Source organism: Oryzias latipes, chromosome 19, assembly GCF_053564925.1.
Source record: "Oryzias latipes strain Hd-rR chromosome 19, Olatipes_Hd-rR_3.1".
Lineage (NCBI taxonomy): Eukaryota > Metazoa > Chordata > Actinopteri > Beloniformes > Adrianichthyidae > Oryzias > Oryzias latipes.
The window spans coordinates 8,757,266-8,774,585 of NC_136255.1; the positions used below are offsets into that span (position 1 = coordinate 8,757,266).

General features: G+C 41.4%; 2 protein-coding genes across 7 annotated transcripts in view; both read left to right on the forward strand.

Annotated features, from left to right (window-relative positions):
- Positions 1-1,392: 1,392 nt before the first annotated feature.
- On the forward strand, positions 1,393-10,040 carry galk1 (galactokinase 1). The gene is made up of 8 exons (XM_004086827.5): positions 1,393-1,644; positions 2,560-2,749; positions 2,819-2,938; positions 3,257-3,392; positions 3,471-3,652; positions 5,129-5,279; positions 5,356-5,518; positions 9,624-10,040. The coding sequence occupies exons 1-8, from the start codon at positions 1,480-1,482 to the stop codon at positions 9,696-9,698; spliced, it is 1,182 nt and encodes a 393-aa protein (XP_004086875.1). The 5' UTR covers positions 1,393-1,479; the 3' UTR covers positions 9,699-10,040.
- Positions 10,041-15,234: 5,194 nt separating this feature from the next.
- llgl2 (LLGL scribble cell polarity complex component 2) overlaps positions 15,235-17,320 on the forward strand; it is a 31,642-nt gene continuing 29,556 nt past the window's right edge. For 3 of the 6 annotated variants that reach the window (XM_023949404.2, XM_023949407.2, XM_023949408.2), the window contains exon 1: positions 15,235-15,529. The gene's annotated coding sequence lies outside the window, so the exon portion shown is untranslated. Of the gene's footprint in view, positions 16,087-17,320 lie in introns of all 6 variants that reach the window. The other 3 variants (XM_078937754.1, XM_078937755.1, XM_078937757.1) reach the window with 1 other exon arrangement.

Below are 17,320 nucleotides of genomic sequence, written 5' to 3' on the forward strand. Positions count from 1 at the left end.
ATAATTCACATTTATTTAGATTGAGTTTCAGACCAGAAGCTCTGGAGAAAGCATTTATTAATTGTAAAATCACCGAAATCTGACTGCTGTCCTTCATAAAAATAGCTATATCGTCAGCGAACTGAGTGATTGCTATTTGCTGGCCGAAAGAATTAAGTTTCTCAAATTTTGAGTTTTTATCCAAACGGATAACAATTCAGCTGCTATGATGAAGAGTAAACGAGAGATGGTACAGCCTTGTTTAACTCCTTTGTTAATGGAGAATCTCGGCGAAGTCCCATGTGGCAATGAAATGACACTATTCGTATCTCTATAAAGTGTTTTGGTGAGATTGATAAAATTGGGTCCGAAGCCAAATAAATCTAAAGTTTGAAACATAAATTGATGTTCTAGACTGTCAAAGGCTTTAAAAAAATCAAGGAACAAAATGAAGCCTTCGTCTTCAATCAGATAATTGGAATCCAACAGATCCAATATAAGGCGGATGTTATTATGAATGGATCGGCCTTTCAGAAAGCCAGACTGAGTGTCAGAAATAATCTGGGACATCCCAGTTTTCATTCTATTGGCAAATATGTGAGTTAAGATTTTATAATCATTATTAAGCAGGTTAATTGGTCTCAGATTATCAATCAGTCGAGGATCTTTGCCAGATATAGCTGCCACGCTTTGTTGAAAACCAGAGAGCCTTTTTCCAGAGACTGATGTTGCTTCCCTTGCTTGGCTGCTCCATCTTCTGCTGCTGAACCCACAGGTGTGTAATGACATGCTTCCAGCACACAGCTTTTGTCCAAAGTTTAGGACAGGGGTGGGCAAACTACAGCTATATGCAGCATATTAAACTATATAATCTGGCCAGCTAAACTGGAATAAATTATATTGATAATTCTTAATGATGTTTTATTTTTCCTGTAATTCTGGTATCTCCCTATAGATGGTCCACTATAAATAAATCGACCTTTGCCAAGTTGCAGAAAGTTATTTTGCTTTTAGGGGGTGTTTGAAGAACTTTTTTTTTTTCTGATGGTCATATGTGATTTTTTTGTGAATTGGAAAGCAATTTTCCTGATACTTCCAACAGCACACGAACGCAGCATTCCTCTTAATTTGCGGTTTTCCTTGAGGGATATCAACCTATGGTGCAATTGGCACTAATATGAGAACAAAAGCCACCGTTTTGAAAGTTTGCTCACCCTTGATCAAAACCAAAGCGCGTGATGCGCGAGTGCAGCTCTGATCTGCGCAGGTGAAGCTCAGATCGATCACATAATTTTTGTTGTACAAAGTGGACGTGTAGAAGTCACATGACTGACTTGCGAGTTTCATAAACCAATGACTGCTAAATAATAAGCAGGCTACGATGTCACATGACGGTCTTCAACCAATCAAGGGCAAAAGCATGAGGAAGCGCCACTCCGGGTCCGGGTTTCGGTCTCCAGCTCCCTCCGTCGGTCAGCTCAGCACAGTCTGGGACCCCCGATGGCGGCTTCGGTTCCCGCTGTGTCAGACCTGGTGGCGGCCGCGCGGCGGCAGTTCACGCGCTCGTTCGGGGAGGAGACCCCGCAGGTGGCGGTGTGCGCGCCGGGGAGGGTCAACCTGATCGGGGAGCACACGGACTACAACCAGGGATTCGTGCTGCCGATGGTAACCGCAGGGTTTACTTCTCTGTCAGGAGTTGCCCCAAAATACGATTTGTACTTGTGCTGTTATTTTGAAGGGCGCACCGGAAATACTACAGAGGAAGAAAGCTGATAATAAGCCATACAATGAAGTTATGGGAAAGAGTAGTTGAAAGGAAAGGTGTAAAAAACTGTGGCCAGCAATATAGTTTGGCATAGAGACGGTGGCACTGAGGAATAGCCAGGAAGCAGAGCTGGAGGTAGTAGAGATGAAGATCCTGAGGTTCTTTTTGGGAGTGACCAGGATGGATAAGATCAGGAATGAGGACATCAGAGGGACAGCAAATGTACGAGGTTTTGCATATAAAGCCAGTGGTAAAACTGAGATGGTTTGAACTTATCCAGAGGAAAGACAGGGAATCTTTATTGGTTGAAGGATGTTGAGACAAGAGCTGCCAGGCAAGAGGTCTAGAGGAAAAACCAAAGAGGGGGTTTATGGAGGCAGCGAGCAAAGACATGAAGGTAGCTGGTGTTAGAGAGGATGCAGGAGACAGGGTTAGATGGAGGGAGCTGATTCGCTGTGACAGAAGAGAAAAGCCGAAAGGAAAAGTAGATATGCAACTTACAAAGTTTCATCACCTCTTAAAAATGACAGGATGAATAAATGCTGTTCATGTTCAGCTCCTTGTCAGTGTACAGTAGGATCCCAAAATTTGTCACATTACTGGTAATATTTCCATCTACTTTCGGTTTCCTCTCTGAACGGACAGGAATTCTGCAATCGCATGCTTTTTTTTTGTTCAGACTGTTTGTTCAGATTGTGTTGCAGTCAGCGGTTTGAAAATGTATGAAATATATCAGGAAAATGATGACAAACTAAAAAGCTTTTCCCTGCTGAACATATGTGAGTCCTTCTATGTGATGTGTGATTGTGAATCAGGCGCTCCCCCTGGTCACTGTGGTGGTTGGCAGTCTCAACCTTGGGCAGGATGTTACCATAGTAACGGTTGCAGAAGACGCAGATGAGCCCCGGGAGGTGTCCTTCAGCCTGGCCGGGGACAATTCTGCGCTGACTCCAGGTGTCCCTCGCTGGGCGAACTACGTGAAGGGGGTCATTCAGCACTACAGAGGTAGGAAGCTCAGTTTCAACAGCAACAGAAATATCAGATCTCAATTATTGACCAATGTGTTTGCTGCAGCTTCTCCTCTGCCGGGATTCAGGGCAGTGGTGGCCAGTAGTGTCCCGCTGGGGGGAGGACTGTCTAGCTCCGCCTCCTTAGAAGTGGCCATCTATACTTTCCTGCAGCAGCTGAAGCCAGGTGAGAGCGGCAATGATGAAGACAGGTGAGAGGTCACAGGTAAGACATTCAGGGGCTGCTGGACTTTCACAAGAAAATAGAATCTGGTGACCACTGGTCAAAAAATCTAATCAGGAGAAAGAATATCCTTAATCCATCCACGGAAGACTTTCACTCTTAAGCACTGGTTACCTGCATAAGTACTCTGATTACTCTGCTGCTGCGTGTCAGTGGGGAGGGAGGTGGTAAAGAGCAGAGCTGCTCAGGCTATGTTTGGACATGAAGACTCAGTTTAATAGAATTTTTTTAAAATGACCTTCAGCTGAGTTTCTTTCACAGATGGAGGTGACAACGTGGCCAAAGCTCTATCCTGTCAGAAGGCAGAGCACACCCATGCCGGCGTGCCCTGCGGCATCATGGACCAGCTGGTCTCCATCCTGGGCAAAGAGGGGCAGGCTCTGCTCATTGACTGCAGGTCTGTTTACATGCAGACGTAACTGCTCTGCACAAGTGCGGCCCCATCCCAGCACACCCATGCTCTGGTTCTCCTCAGGTCCTTGGAGGTATCCCCGGTCCCTCTAGTGCTCCCCGGTCCACTCATCCTCATCACCAACTCCAATTTGAAACACTCATTGGCGAACAGCGAGTACGCTAAGAGGCGCCAGCAATGCGAGGAGGCGGCCACAGCTTTGGGGAAGAAGAGCCTCAGAGATGCAACCATGAAAGAGCTGGAAGGTATCCGGACCTCGTCTGATCCAGGGGGTCCTCTTGGATACTGAGCAACTGAACCAGATTCTGAAAGGAGAAGCAGCTCTTCTGCACTACTGGTCACTTTATTATGTACACCTGTCCAACTGCTCAGAAATGCAATTTTCTAATCAGCCAATCATATGGCTGCAACTCAGTGCATTTAAGCATGTAGACATGGTAAAGACGATCTGTTGTAGTTCAAAACGAGCATCAGAATCTGGAAGAAAGGTGATTTAAGTGACAAGGTTGCTGGTGCCAGATGGGCTGGTCTGCGTATTTTCACCCGCAATCATCTTAGCGTTTAGAGATAGGTCGGAAAATAAAAAATATTCAGTGAGCTCCAGTTCTATGGGCAGAAATGCCTTGTTAACGCCAGAGATCAGAGGAGAATGGTCAGACTGGTTCCAGCTGGATGCATTAGAATGGAGTTGAGCAGGGAGGTTGTGGCCTGCTGATGGTAAATTTTACATAACAACTACAACTTTTTTCTAATAGCATTTTTTCATCTGCTGCTGATTCACAGCAATTTGAATAAGGAATATTCAGAAATGCAATTTTAAGATTAATTTGCCTTATATATTTCCTTCATCATAAGAAAAATGCGACAAGAACATGTTAAAAACACAAAAAACACAATTTTCAGTGGTGGGTCTTTACATATTGTTGTAATTTTTGACAGACAAAAATCTAAACAGGATTAAAGTCGTAAACTTCCAGTAAAAATTCTGTTTAACATCTTTAGAGATGTCTTCCGGCTGGTAAACAGCTAAATTCCATACAGCGTTTGTAGTTAGTAGGATGAAAACAGAAAGATCGTCTTCCTGGTTGGAGGGTTTATTGCTCATCGATTGGTTCCTTTTTGGCGTCTTTGGTTATTTGTACCTGCGGCCGCGGACGGAAACTAGGCAACGAGTTGGAGGGAGAGTCTGCTCAGGTAATAGTTTGTTGTTTTGGAGGTAGGGAGCCTTTGCAGCTTCTGCTGTTATAGGAAACATGTCAGCATGATGATCAGGGACTGTGGTGCATTTAAGTACCTTCTGAAAGCAGTTGCAGTGTTTTTTTTAGGCATCATCTTGCATTCTGGTACAGCACTGCATTTGAGGACAATGCTTTATTCTGATGGATTGTCTCAGTTAAGCACCATGCTGCTGCCAAGGGAAGTTTTACCATCAGGCACAACGCTGCACTCAGGCACAACGCTGCATTCAGGTACAATGTTGCATTTTGATGCAATGTTTCATTTGGGAACTGTGCTGCATTTCAGTGTTCAATATTGTTCAATATTGCAGAAACCATGTTTCATTCAGTTGTAAAGCTGCATTCAGGTGCCTCTGTAGTGCTGTATTCTGGTATTGTTCTATGGTGCTCTCATACCATGTTAATCACAGTTAGATATCTGTTAGATGTTTGTAGAAACCTCCAACTCTTTGAGTAACATTTACTCTTTTCCTCTTCCTGCAGAGGTGAAAAGCAGGCTGGACGACGTGATCTTCCGCAGAGCTCGCCACGTCATTGAGGAGACAGAGCGAACCCTACAAGCTGCGGAGGCCCTGAGAAGAGGGGCCTACAAGGAGTTTGGGAGGCTGATGGTGGAGAGCCACAATTCACTGAGGTACAGGTGACGGCGTGAGCGTGCAGCAGCTGCTACTGTGGTAATGTGGGGAGCTCACTGGCTTTCTGTCTGTCAGGGATCTGTATGAGGTGAGCTGTAGAGAACTAGACCAGCTGGTTTCTGCTGCCCTGGAGGTGGACGGAGTATTTGGCAGTCGGATGACGGGTGGTGGATTTGGTGGGTGCACTGTGACACTGCTGGAGGCCCACAGTGTCGATAAGGCCATCCTCCACATGCAGGTATGTCAACACCGCTCTAGCATGATCTCATGTTTACTGTTTTCCCCAGCAGGGAAAGGACTTTGTGACGCCAGGGGTACAAATATTAGTGAAGTAGATCAGGGTTTAAGTGAAGTTTCATCTGCTGCATAAAAAATGACAAACTGGGACGATCAGTGAAGTTCTTTTGATTTGAATGCAGCTCCCTGTGAACTCTGATTATTCATTCTTTAACAGATGAATCTACAAACTCTTTAACAAAACTTACTGCCCCGCATGTGTTATTCTGACCTCCTGGTTTGCCGTAGGGCAGCCCGTCATCTGAGATGCTGACTCAGCACTCCTGCCGCATTTAGTTGTGACAGTTTCTGTCTGGTGTTTTCCAGCTCTTTGTGTGCTGCTTTCTGTGATAATGACCTCATGTGGATAGACTAGGGTATTGCAGATTGCATCAACCCTGTTCCATTTGTTCTCTTCTAAATTAAGTGATAAGGACACAATTTAGGCGGGGTTAGGTCATGGTGTCCCCCCAGCAGTGATGGTGAACTGAGTGTGGTTTTATTGTTTCAGGTTAGTATTATTGTATTTAGTTTTGTATTCCACACTAAGTTTTTAGTTACAGTAGTTTTTATTATAAGCTGCAATTGATTGATTTCTGTTGTCCCAATAAAGGAATGGGGGTGGGTTTTTATTTTTTTTGCCAGCCCCAGCTCCACCAAAAACCTGATTAGAGGGTCCTGTGTTTACTCCTTTTGTCATGTGTTGGTAAATAGAATAATTTACATGTATGATTCCTTTGGTTATTTAAAATATGTAAACATTTTTCTATATAAAAGTTTGGATCATGGGAATCCTGGTATTGATGGCTGATGAGAGAAAGTGTCAGGGTTTCTGGTTAACCCATATAGGTTTTTGATCTTTCTCTGATCACAGAAAGACCTGAATGGCCGAGTCTGTCTGACCTGGGTTTCTGCAGACTGAGGTCACTTGAAAGTTAAAGCACTAGGTCTACCTGGTAAATTTCTAGTCAGCACAGATCAATCAAGATTCAAAGATTCAAAGGGTTTATTATCATATGCACAGTAAAGAAACGGGTTTCCCTGCACAATGAAATTCTTTCTTTGCTGTCTGCTCCAAATGCCAAAAGTATAGAGGAAACAAAACAATTCACTCACATCATACCCACAAAAACACAAGATGTCAAGTGGCAGTTCTAAAAGTGCAAATGTGTTACGACTGTCCCTTTAAGAGATACGAGTTCATTCCCCGAGTGTTGCTCAGAGAGTGTGACTTTCTATGTGTGAGGGGGGGCTCAGAGCATAGACTGTAAAACCAAAGGACGAATCGTGGTGTGACGTCACCCATAGAAAATGCCTCACCTCCGGCCCTCACAAAATGAGGCCAAATCCTTCACCATTGCTTCCTAATAGGGGCGCCCCCCCATGTTTAATCAGTCGGCAGGAATATGTCCGAGTCGCTCCAAGTCATCATATCTATGGCAACTACTGTCGCCACAGAGCTGATTGTAAGTCCCCACCTTTTTTCACGCCTCTACCTCTGAAACGCTGCGTTTTAAGATGCACATGGCAGCATTGACCGCATGGATTTCAAGTGCATCCTAGGCTAAATGTTGTTCTTGTTGGCACGTATTAAGCTAACCCTTACCCTTCTTCCGGGTCTGTGCAGCCAGTGCTTTATTCTTGACGGCATTTAGACATTATGAGCCAACAGGCACTTAAAGATGATAACATTAGTAATAAAAGCAGGTTTAGAAGATCATCTCGCTGTATGCCCCGGCTTTGTTTGTTTACAGCGGAACACGCTATTTCTTCTTCTATGGCCATTTCCAGTATTTTAGATAGTTTTGCACATTTCAAAATGACTAAATCCAATTGAAAGTGTGGCGTATGTGGACAATTGTTATGATCGGATGGAGTTTTTCCGGGCCCATGTACAAAGTTCAATTCTAATCCGATCTTTGATCCAATCAAAGACATTTTGGTAACTGCAGGAATTACCTGGATGGGTCCAATCAGAACAAATGCTGGTTCTTCTTGCTTGGATTCTGGGGGGAGTTGTTGTATGAGAAGTCAACAAACGTGCACTTTCCATTCTTTTGAAAGCATGGCGGTTGGGGGGTTGGGGGGGCATTGGTTCATGTTAACAGAATAAAAAAAAAAACTATGAAGCAGTCCAGTATAACAAAGGGGAAGCTCTACCCTTTCCGGGGGGGGGGGGGTCAGTTTCTGTCTAACCAGTTCTTCAGGTGGTGTAGTAGATCATACTACAAACACCCTCTACGGTGTTTGTAGTATAAAGAGAGCATGTGTTTGTGTGATGTATTGGCCTTCAATTCTCCCTCCCCCAACTCTCAATTTTCAAGTCGGCCTATTTCACTTGAACGTGCACCGTGGCTCAGAGAGCCTTGAGCTGCGCATGGCATCTGCTCAATCTCCTTCAGCGCACAAGGGGCTTTTCCAGACCTGTTGTGAAGGGAACTTCTCCCACAGGAGATCCCAGGGTCTCAGCAGCCCCTGAGTTGTTTGTACAAAGACCCTAATCCTGCAGAGATTCTGAGCCGCATATTGAAGGTCTCGGGCCGTTTGGTCAAAAGCTCACATTGATTTTGTACAAAGATGGCGAAATGAGCTGAATTCAACTTCAGATGAAGAACTGACTGTCATTGGAGCAGTGGGACGGGCAAATCCTCCACCTCCGAGGTTATTTTAAAAGGGCATCAGCGTAAACTTGCAATAGAGCGTGTGGTGAACACCTCCCCTCCACCTTTTTTCCCCCTCTTTTTAACTAAGGCAAATAAACCCAGATTTATATTTGTTCCTTGAGGATTGCATCTACCTGAACTTCCAGGTGAGGCTTGGTCGTGATGAGCTTCATCTGAAGGTGGGCATATGTTCTCAGTTGGAGCATGGGCTGCTCAGTTTCCTTTGGTTTTTTAGGTTTAGGTTTAGGTTTTTTGGAACATTTCCATTCAGAAACAGTTCATTTTGAAATCCATTTACTAAGAATATACTTTTACTGTCACAGAGGTTAAGATGTGATGAAGTTGTCCGTAACCTGACATGGGGGACAAAAAAACGAATCCGTTTCTACAAAATAATTGTGACCTTTTACAGACTTGGTATTTTCAACCAGAAATACACTTAATTCCGGTAACGTCTTTATTGTAAACAAAGCAATAATAAAACATATTTTGCCATTACATCATTGATGTTTCCATTGACTATAGCGAGGTGATCGCTACTCCAGGCGGCTGGCTGGACGACAGACAGTGCAGATGTGCAGCAGGTGTGCACAACTGCTGCACATCTGCTACACATCCCAACCTGGAAGCAGTGGGTCTAAGGCTGATTCTAGCTTTGGCAGAGGAGGGAAAGGCTTCTATCAGCCCTCTGCAGATGAAGCAGCTGGTGCTCACAGATGAGATTAACCCATGTGCTATCCTATGACTCCACCATTACATTGATGTGTTCTCCCTACCATCACAAAGGTGGATACAGGTGGAGAGGATTTCATGTAATCCATGGACACCGGTGAAGATCACAAATCATTGAAGAAAAAAGGTTCAGAGCACTGTCTAGTGGGTCTAGATGACCCAACTCCCAATGTTAAAGTGCCTAAGATAGCACAAGGGTTAATTAAGTGGCCCTCTGCCTGCCACATCTGAAATATAACTGTATTTTTACATATAGACATATTTTTGGCAAGTAATTGAAGACCCACTTTAACAAACATGTTCTTGTGCCTTTTTCTGATGATGAAGGACATATTAAAAGAAATTTGAGCTTAATAATGCATCTGAGTATTTCTTTATTCAAATCGTTTTGAATCAGACGTGGGGTTGTGCTTACGCCACACCAGCAGTCACACTCACAACTCGGAGGTGAATTTCTAATGAACCCTTCCTGCTTTACAAAATCTCTGCCCTAGGAAACGGCACAGGTTTTTTGATTTTGGCTAAAAATGGCATAATTGTAATAAAAGAACACTCGGAACCCTTTTTAAATTGATCAAAGATGTTTGAAATGGGGACTTTAACAAAAAGGCTAAAAAGGAGAGGATCCCAATATTGAGTCTTCTCACACTTCCCTTTCTTTTGGTACAACAGGAGCGCTTCAGTGGGACGGCCACATTCTTTATCACCAGCCCTTCAGAGGGAGCCAGAGTTCTGCCCCTGTCATGATCCACTGGACACTGGATCCACAAGCTCTCAACTTCAGCTCTGCTCAACAACGAGACTCCCTTTTAACATCATTTATGTATTTCCGACTATTCTAAAGCATAAGGTGCCAAACTCCAGGGCCTCGAGAGCCAGTGTCCTACATGTTTTTCAACTAACCGGACGTTGAAGCTACTTATTGGGTAAACGCACCTGATCCAAGTAATCAGCAGCAGATAAATCAGGATTTCTGAACAAAAAAAAACAGCAGGATGCCTGTCCTCAAGGTCTGGAGTCTGACAGCCCTAAAGGATCAGATTAAAAACTTTTAACTCTTAAAAAAATAAACTGGTGATTGTGATTTGATTTTGTTTTCTGTCTGATGTTTCTAAAGATTTGAAAACATAAACATATGTGGGTGATGTGAAGGAGGGTTTCATAACCCCCACGCTTCTTTCTCACTGTGTGTGTCGAGATTGGCGCTGACAGGGCTGGAAGGAGAGAAACATTTACACGCTCAGCTGTCATTGTCCTTAGAGGATGAGGAGACAAAAACACACGACAGAGATCTTTGTTCTTTTATTCTAAAGATCTGGAGGGGGTGGGGGGATGAGTACAGAGCCCCCTCACAAAACCTGCAGTGAGAACCAAAGTCCAACTCATCTCTAAGAAAGCAGCTTAGATTTCAGTCTGTTGCTCTGATAGTTTTAGACAAGCCCCCACTTTCCATTCTCGCATTTGATGCAAAAATAACTTGATATTTGCAAATATCTCAAAACAACAGAAAATACTTGTGTATAATAGTTGAAAAAAAAAACAAAGCAGAAATAATAGTTAAAAAAACAAAATGCAGAAAAAGACATGCAGATTGCACAACTGGAATGTCGTGTGTCGGATCTAGAACCGTATTCCTGCATAAATTATGTCATGAATAGTGGTCTTGAAATCAACCTTTATTCTGTCTTCCTATGCTAGGGCAGTTTAACCAGCAGATGATGGGGAGGGAAGAAAAAGACAGAGCAAGAATCGGCTGAGAAACAAAAAACTGCCCACTCACAAAATCCTGTAGTAGAAAACAAAATAATAAAAATCTGTCGATGTCAAATGGAATGACAAATGCATGCAAAAAAAATCAGTTTATACAAACAATTTTTAAAGGATAGAACTGTTGGAGTGGAACAGCAATACAAAATATATAAAATACAAATTAACCAGTTTTATGAGAACATGCAAAGAAGACTACAAAAAGAATGGGAAAAAAATTAATAAAATACTAAAGGAATTTGGAAAGCATTGAACAGTGTCATTAGAAAACAAAAAGACAAAATAAAATAACCAGACTTTTTAGTTAGTTAAAATGAAATGTGCAACAATAATCAGGATATATCATGATTAGGGTTCTGTTTTTTCCCCGCCTGACTTAGTTTCAGCTTGACTTTCCTTGTCCCAATCTCCGCTGATCGTTTGCATCGGTGTCTTCTCAGTCCTGTCAGTATATATGTCTTGTCATGGCCTTCCTCTGTGCTGCTCCATATTGTCTTCCCTGTCTTCCTGGTCACCACAACAGTTGTTTTTTGTTTGTTTTTTTGTTTCCCTGCTCGACAGCACTTTTTGTCATCTAAATAAACCCCTTGCCCTTGGAACCACCTGCCTCCCGTCTCTGCATTTGGGTCCTTCATCAACCCCCGTACCTGACAGGAAATGACTTGGGAGTTTAAAGAATATTTTGTAAAAAATAGGGCCAAAATTAGCTGATGAAATAAACTGTGCAAATAAATCAGAAAAGGAAACTGTTGAACACTACATAAAGAGAAATCCAAACTCAATCTATTTGAAACCCGGGGACAGGAAAGGAAATTCTAAAAATCGTCAAACAATTCATAAAGAAAACTAACAGAGTTAATATGATGGTGGTAATAAAGGTAATTGATTGCATTGTTGACAGCCAACCTATATTTGCAATTTATTCTTTAAAACAGGAACATTTCCACAAAAAATTTAAACGACTAAAAGTAATTCCATTATAAAAATCAGGACAAATTACAGACCAGTGTCTTTACTCTGCCGATTTAAAATAAAACTCGAAGAAATATTCCTCAAAAGGCTGGAAAATTTTGTTGAGAAACATAAACTAATGTCTGACGATCAATATGGTTTCACAAAAGTTAGATCAACATTCATGGCGAGGATGCAATTAATCGAACAAATTTTAAATGGCCCAGATAAGGAGTTCACAGTAGGAGTGTTTATAGATCTGAAAAAGGCTTTTGATACTATTGATCATAACATTTTAGTAAATAAATTTGAAAGATATAAAATATCAGGACTGGCATTAAAGTGGGTTAAACAGCTCCATTAAAAAGAGGCAGCAGTTTTTACAACTGGAAAATTGTAAATCATCCCTGCTAAATTTAAGCTGTGGAGTACCACAAGGGTCAGTATTGGGTCCAAAACTGTTCATCCTATATCTAAAAGACATACACATGGTGTCAAATACATTTAAATACTTCTTATATGCCGATGAGACAGGTGTAGTAGGTACAGGGAAAAATCTCAGGAAAGTTATAAAAACAGTAAATACAGAGGGAAACTAAAACAATGGTTTGACATAAATAAACTCTCACTCAATGGTAACAAAATTCATGATTTTTGGAAATCGGCATATAGATTCAGAAATAAAAGTTGCTTTTGATAATCATGTGGTGGAAAGAGTGACTGAGGGTGAATTCCTTGGAGTGATTATGGACCACAAAATAAGCTGGAAGCCACAAATAATGCAAGTCAGAGTTAAACTTGCTAAAAGGCGTGTTGGGATAAACACGTCCTCACTCACAAAGCATGTTTACTAATATATTCATGGATGATACTACCATATTTACAGTGTAGAAGTTTGGGGAAATACAAAACAAATGTGCAGTCTTTGTACATCTTTAAAAAGGGTTATTCAAATAGTTCATAATGTGGATTATGGGACATATACAAATGCACTGTTTTTAAAGTCGGGTTTATTGAAATTATGGGAACTAGATCATTTAAAACAGCACTCATTTAAATAACTTACTTGCAGTAAACATACAACAAATGTTCAAGGACAGAGATGGAAGTTACAAATTAGGAAATCAGCTGAACTTCAAAAAGCAGTGCATTCGTACTACAAAAAACAAAACGTGCTCATCAATTTGTGGTGTGGACTCATGGAAAGGGTTGGATGAAGGTTTAAAAGAAAGCAATTTTTTGACAAAATGCCAGTTCATTGTGCGGGTTTCAACTGCCAAAATCTGAGAAATTAGTCCACGAAGGAGGAAGGCAAAACATTTCACAGGTAGGTAATATAGTTTTTTTTTTCTTTTAATGCTGCAGGGGCTTCATTACTAGTACACATGTTGACATGCATGATGCTGCAGGGCTATTATAAAGTTGACATCGCTGCATGATATACATATAATTTGATGTCGACATAAATGTAAACTTTATTTTGTTAAACCTGTATACAGTGTACTAGGACTAGGCTATTATAGTAATATAGATTTATACATTTCTGACTCAATGACTGAACTTTTCTTGCAGGTTTCCAATGCGTTAAGACTTAAGGAAAAAGCCTTAGCTATCACAAGAGCTAACCCAGATGGATCACTGTGGTTACCAACTAGCAATACAGTCTGACTATGTTCAAAACATTTTGTGGAAACACATTTTGATAAGAGGCCAGACTGTTTGCTTGAAACCCGGCACCATACCATCTGTGTAAAACAAATTGATCACTCACATGAATCAGTAGGGTGAATCTATTGTTTCTTGTTAGGTTTTTTAAGGGTAAAGCTGTTGTTAACTTTTGGACTTATTGTTGACTTATTAATATTTTATTATTATTTATTATCATTGACTTATTATTTATATATTGTTATAATTTATTATTATTATTATTGACCTACTGTTGGGCTTTTCTAAATAATTTAAATTACATGTTAAAGAGGTCTAAAACTTCTATATTTCTATATATTCTATATATATATATTCTGTATTTTCCAAAAAAAATATTTTTATTATTATTTTTATTTGTAAGAAGTCCTGCAACTATGCATTTTTCATTAAAGTTTGAGCTTTAAAGGCTGACTGTTTCTCTTATTTAACAACATACGTTGTTTTTTAAAATACAAATATATTATATATTTATATTTATGTATAAATATATAAATATATATAAATTATATAAAAGCTACTTAGATGCCACTAAAGGCTATAGAAAGCATTGTCATATGGGCGCTGACGACCTCACCGAGATGGCGTCGCGTTCTGCCACAGTCAGCCAGGCTTCCCAAGCGGGCGTGTCTCCTCTAACGGTATAACTCATTGGCAAACGTTTACATGTATTTAAAAAAACATACAAGATGTAACTGATGGAACTTTACAAGGCTAGAAATAATCAATAAAAACAAGTAAGCAAGTGTCTCTTTTGCATGGGTGTCACACAGAAGGTAAATTGAATGATTTGATTAAGAAAAACTGTAAATAGAAATATGCACAGCAGCAGCTGTTTTAAAAAGGGGTGGGACCAAACAAAAACAATTTTTCTGCCCACTCCTTTTCAAGCACATTGTTTTGTTTTATTTTCCTATTTTTAACTCTTGTGTTTATTTTCAGTTTGTGTTTGAAATAATAAAAAATGTTTCAAATGTTGCAGTTTCACCAGAAAACACTGAAGGCAGGTTGTAGAATTAGATTTCTTTTACATACATGTTAAAATTTTTAATTTTATACCAAAAAAGACATTTGTATATCCAGGTTTCTTGGATATTATGTTTATCTTTATTAAATTATTTCTCAAGTACTATAGCTTTGATTTTATTGGAGCTCAAAATTGCACTGATTTATGGGTGGGTTTCTTTTGACCAATCGGTGAACCCATAAGGGCTTTAAACTTTACTTGTTCCGCCCAAATGCCATTCAGGGTTTTGAGCTTATGTTGGGCTTTATGTTATCTGTGTTGAATCCAATTTGGGAGATATCTATGTCTATTTCAACATGTCTATGGCTTAACAGCAGCACTGACAGCAGTTTCACAGGAAGACTTTACCTGCTTACATTTTAGTATTTTATTATTTCTATTAGTCCGAACACTGTCAGCAGACCTGTCTAAATCAAACCGCTTATCGTCATGAAAAACCTTCTGAAGTACAACCACAGATCAGAACATTCACTTACTTGTATTTCAGCCTAAATTAAAATGTGGGCATCATTGACTGCTGTGACAGAAATATAGATTGACCAAGAAGAAAAGGTAATCAAGTTAACTGACACATGAAGAGATGCAGGATTCTGAATGCAGACAAAGCTACTGGAAAAAGATGTTCCCCAGAATGCAGTTATATCCCCTCCAGCTTCAGAAGATCAGACCTTTCAGTTCTCCTTTATTATTCAGTCTTTTTTCTAGCTAAAAATAGTGTTTTTCATGTCAGAAAAATACAAAGAAATTTAATATTACTGTCGTCACAAAAGATACAATTTAAGTTTTTGTTTTTCAGTCTTGGAGAAGAAAATCAGCAGAGCATCCATCGAAGCTGCTATTTCCAGGAGGATAGTGAATGCCTCAGGGGGCGGAGTCAACAGGGAAGTGAAGTAGATCTAAGCAGGAAGCAGCGAACCTTCCGCCGCTGAGGAACGGACAAACCTGGCCGGAGTTTTAAACTGTCCACACGCGCGAAGGTTCCGGACCAGCAAAGCGCTGTTCAGACTCAGCAGTTGGACACTTTAATTGTAACCCTGTATAAGAACAGAAGTCCCGGACCACTGGGATTCGGACTGGAACCAGCGGCTGTCTCTTTCACAGCGGCGGACCAACTGCCGCGGTGCACCAGGTGGGTCGGGGGAGGGCCCAGAGGGATTCCGCAGTGCTGATCCCGCAGGTGTATCATATCGGTGCTGTCATCCTTAAGTTATAATGGTCCGTCACGGCCACGTATTGGGCGTTCTCGGGTCTTCTTGGTACCGCCGAGATGGAGGGTTCGGGGCGGACTGCCTAATGTATAAAATCGGTAGAGCCTTCGCGACGCGGCACAGGGTCCTGGTTCCGAACAAAAGAACCAGAACCAACCTCGGTCCCGTGTTATGGTAGATTCTGTTTACCAAATTAAATCAATTTGGATACAAGAGAGAAACCCGAGGAGTGAGGTTTGGCTAGTTTGTTGTGTTGTGAACTGATTTCTGAAGTTTAGCCTCCAGTTTTCTTCTGTGATTTGATCATCAACCGGTTCGGCTCTCCTTGTTCTCACAGTTCGGCTTTTAGCTCGGTTCGCAGTTCGTAGTTTCCGACCACATTTACTCGGCAGGGGGACACTACCGCGCTCGGCAAACCCGACATGAAGAGTGGGTGTGCGGCCCTCTTGGCGATGTGACGTCTCACCTGCGGGGAAAGGTGAGTTCATGTTCCGGCTGCTTGCGTAAAACACGGAACTGTGTCTGCGGAAAGGTGTGTCCGCTGCAGGCGTGTCCTCGAGGTTCAGAGTCAACCATCTGGGGGGGTTTGCAGCCTCGGAGAGTTGACGGTCCGGTTCTGAACCCAAACCTGCAGGACCTCCACGAGTCTGAAGAACTTTACAAAGACAATATGGCAAGCGAAACAAGTTATAAAAATCCCAAAGAAAAGTGGTATAAGGACACCATTTTGGCCTTAAAAAAATCGCCGATTTCTACGCCCGTTTAAACGTAGTACTAGTACGTAATTTATGCCGTCTTGTGTTGTTTCACAAGCTGTAATGTTTGAATAAATTGGCTTAGGCCAACGGTGACCATCAGTTGTCTGTGATAGCCTGGTGGTTTAAGCAGCAGAACCATATACTTTTTTCTCATCGTGTTTCTTTTTCTTTGGGTGACTTTTATCAACAGTATTATTTTGATCATAGTTCGTTTTTGTTGTTGCTCTTCTTCTTTTTTGTTGAGACTTTTCTTGATCAGTAAACTCTTGGTTTCATTGTAGTTGTTCTTAAGAAGATATTAATATGAATTTAAAATCACGTTTTGTTTGCCTAATGAAATTTAACCATGTATTCAAAAGTATCAATGCGACCGCTGGATTCAAACCCAGGTAATTCCAAGAAAAGCATTGCAAGCACGTCATTATTCCACTACACCAGTGTTTTTCAACCTTTTCTGAGCCACGGCACACTTCAACCTTGACAAAAATCCCGCGGCACTCCGGCGTTCAAAAAAAAAAAAAAAGGAGAAATTCGGTCTGTATAGATCTACAGTCCCTCCATAATCTCAGTGCATTTTTGTGATAATTGTGGCAGAAAAAGCTGGAAGCTGCAGCTGTATTTTTAAGATGTAATAAAAGTTAAGTCAAACGATTTAAAAACTGTTTGATTTGTGGTCGTTGTGGTTTCAGGACGTTAAGAGGAGAGAGTCGTGCGCCCAGACGCTCAGTGTCGCTTTACCCCAATGCATCATGGGAGATGTAGTTCAATTATCCGCCGAACGCAGAGAGACTAGCGTCTCTGAGCTTCATTGTCTTGTTCACTTGTTCCTCGGTCTGACACCGGATTCTGTGGAAAGCTACACCGCTAAAGACGAGCTTTGGCTGGTATTTTTCTTAGAACTGAGCGACTTTTTCAGCAGAATTCAGAACAAGGAAAAGGTGACTTTAACCACTT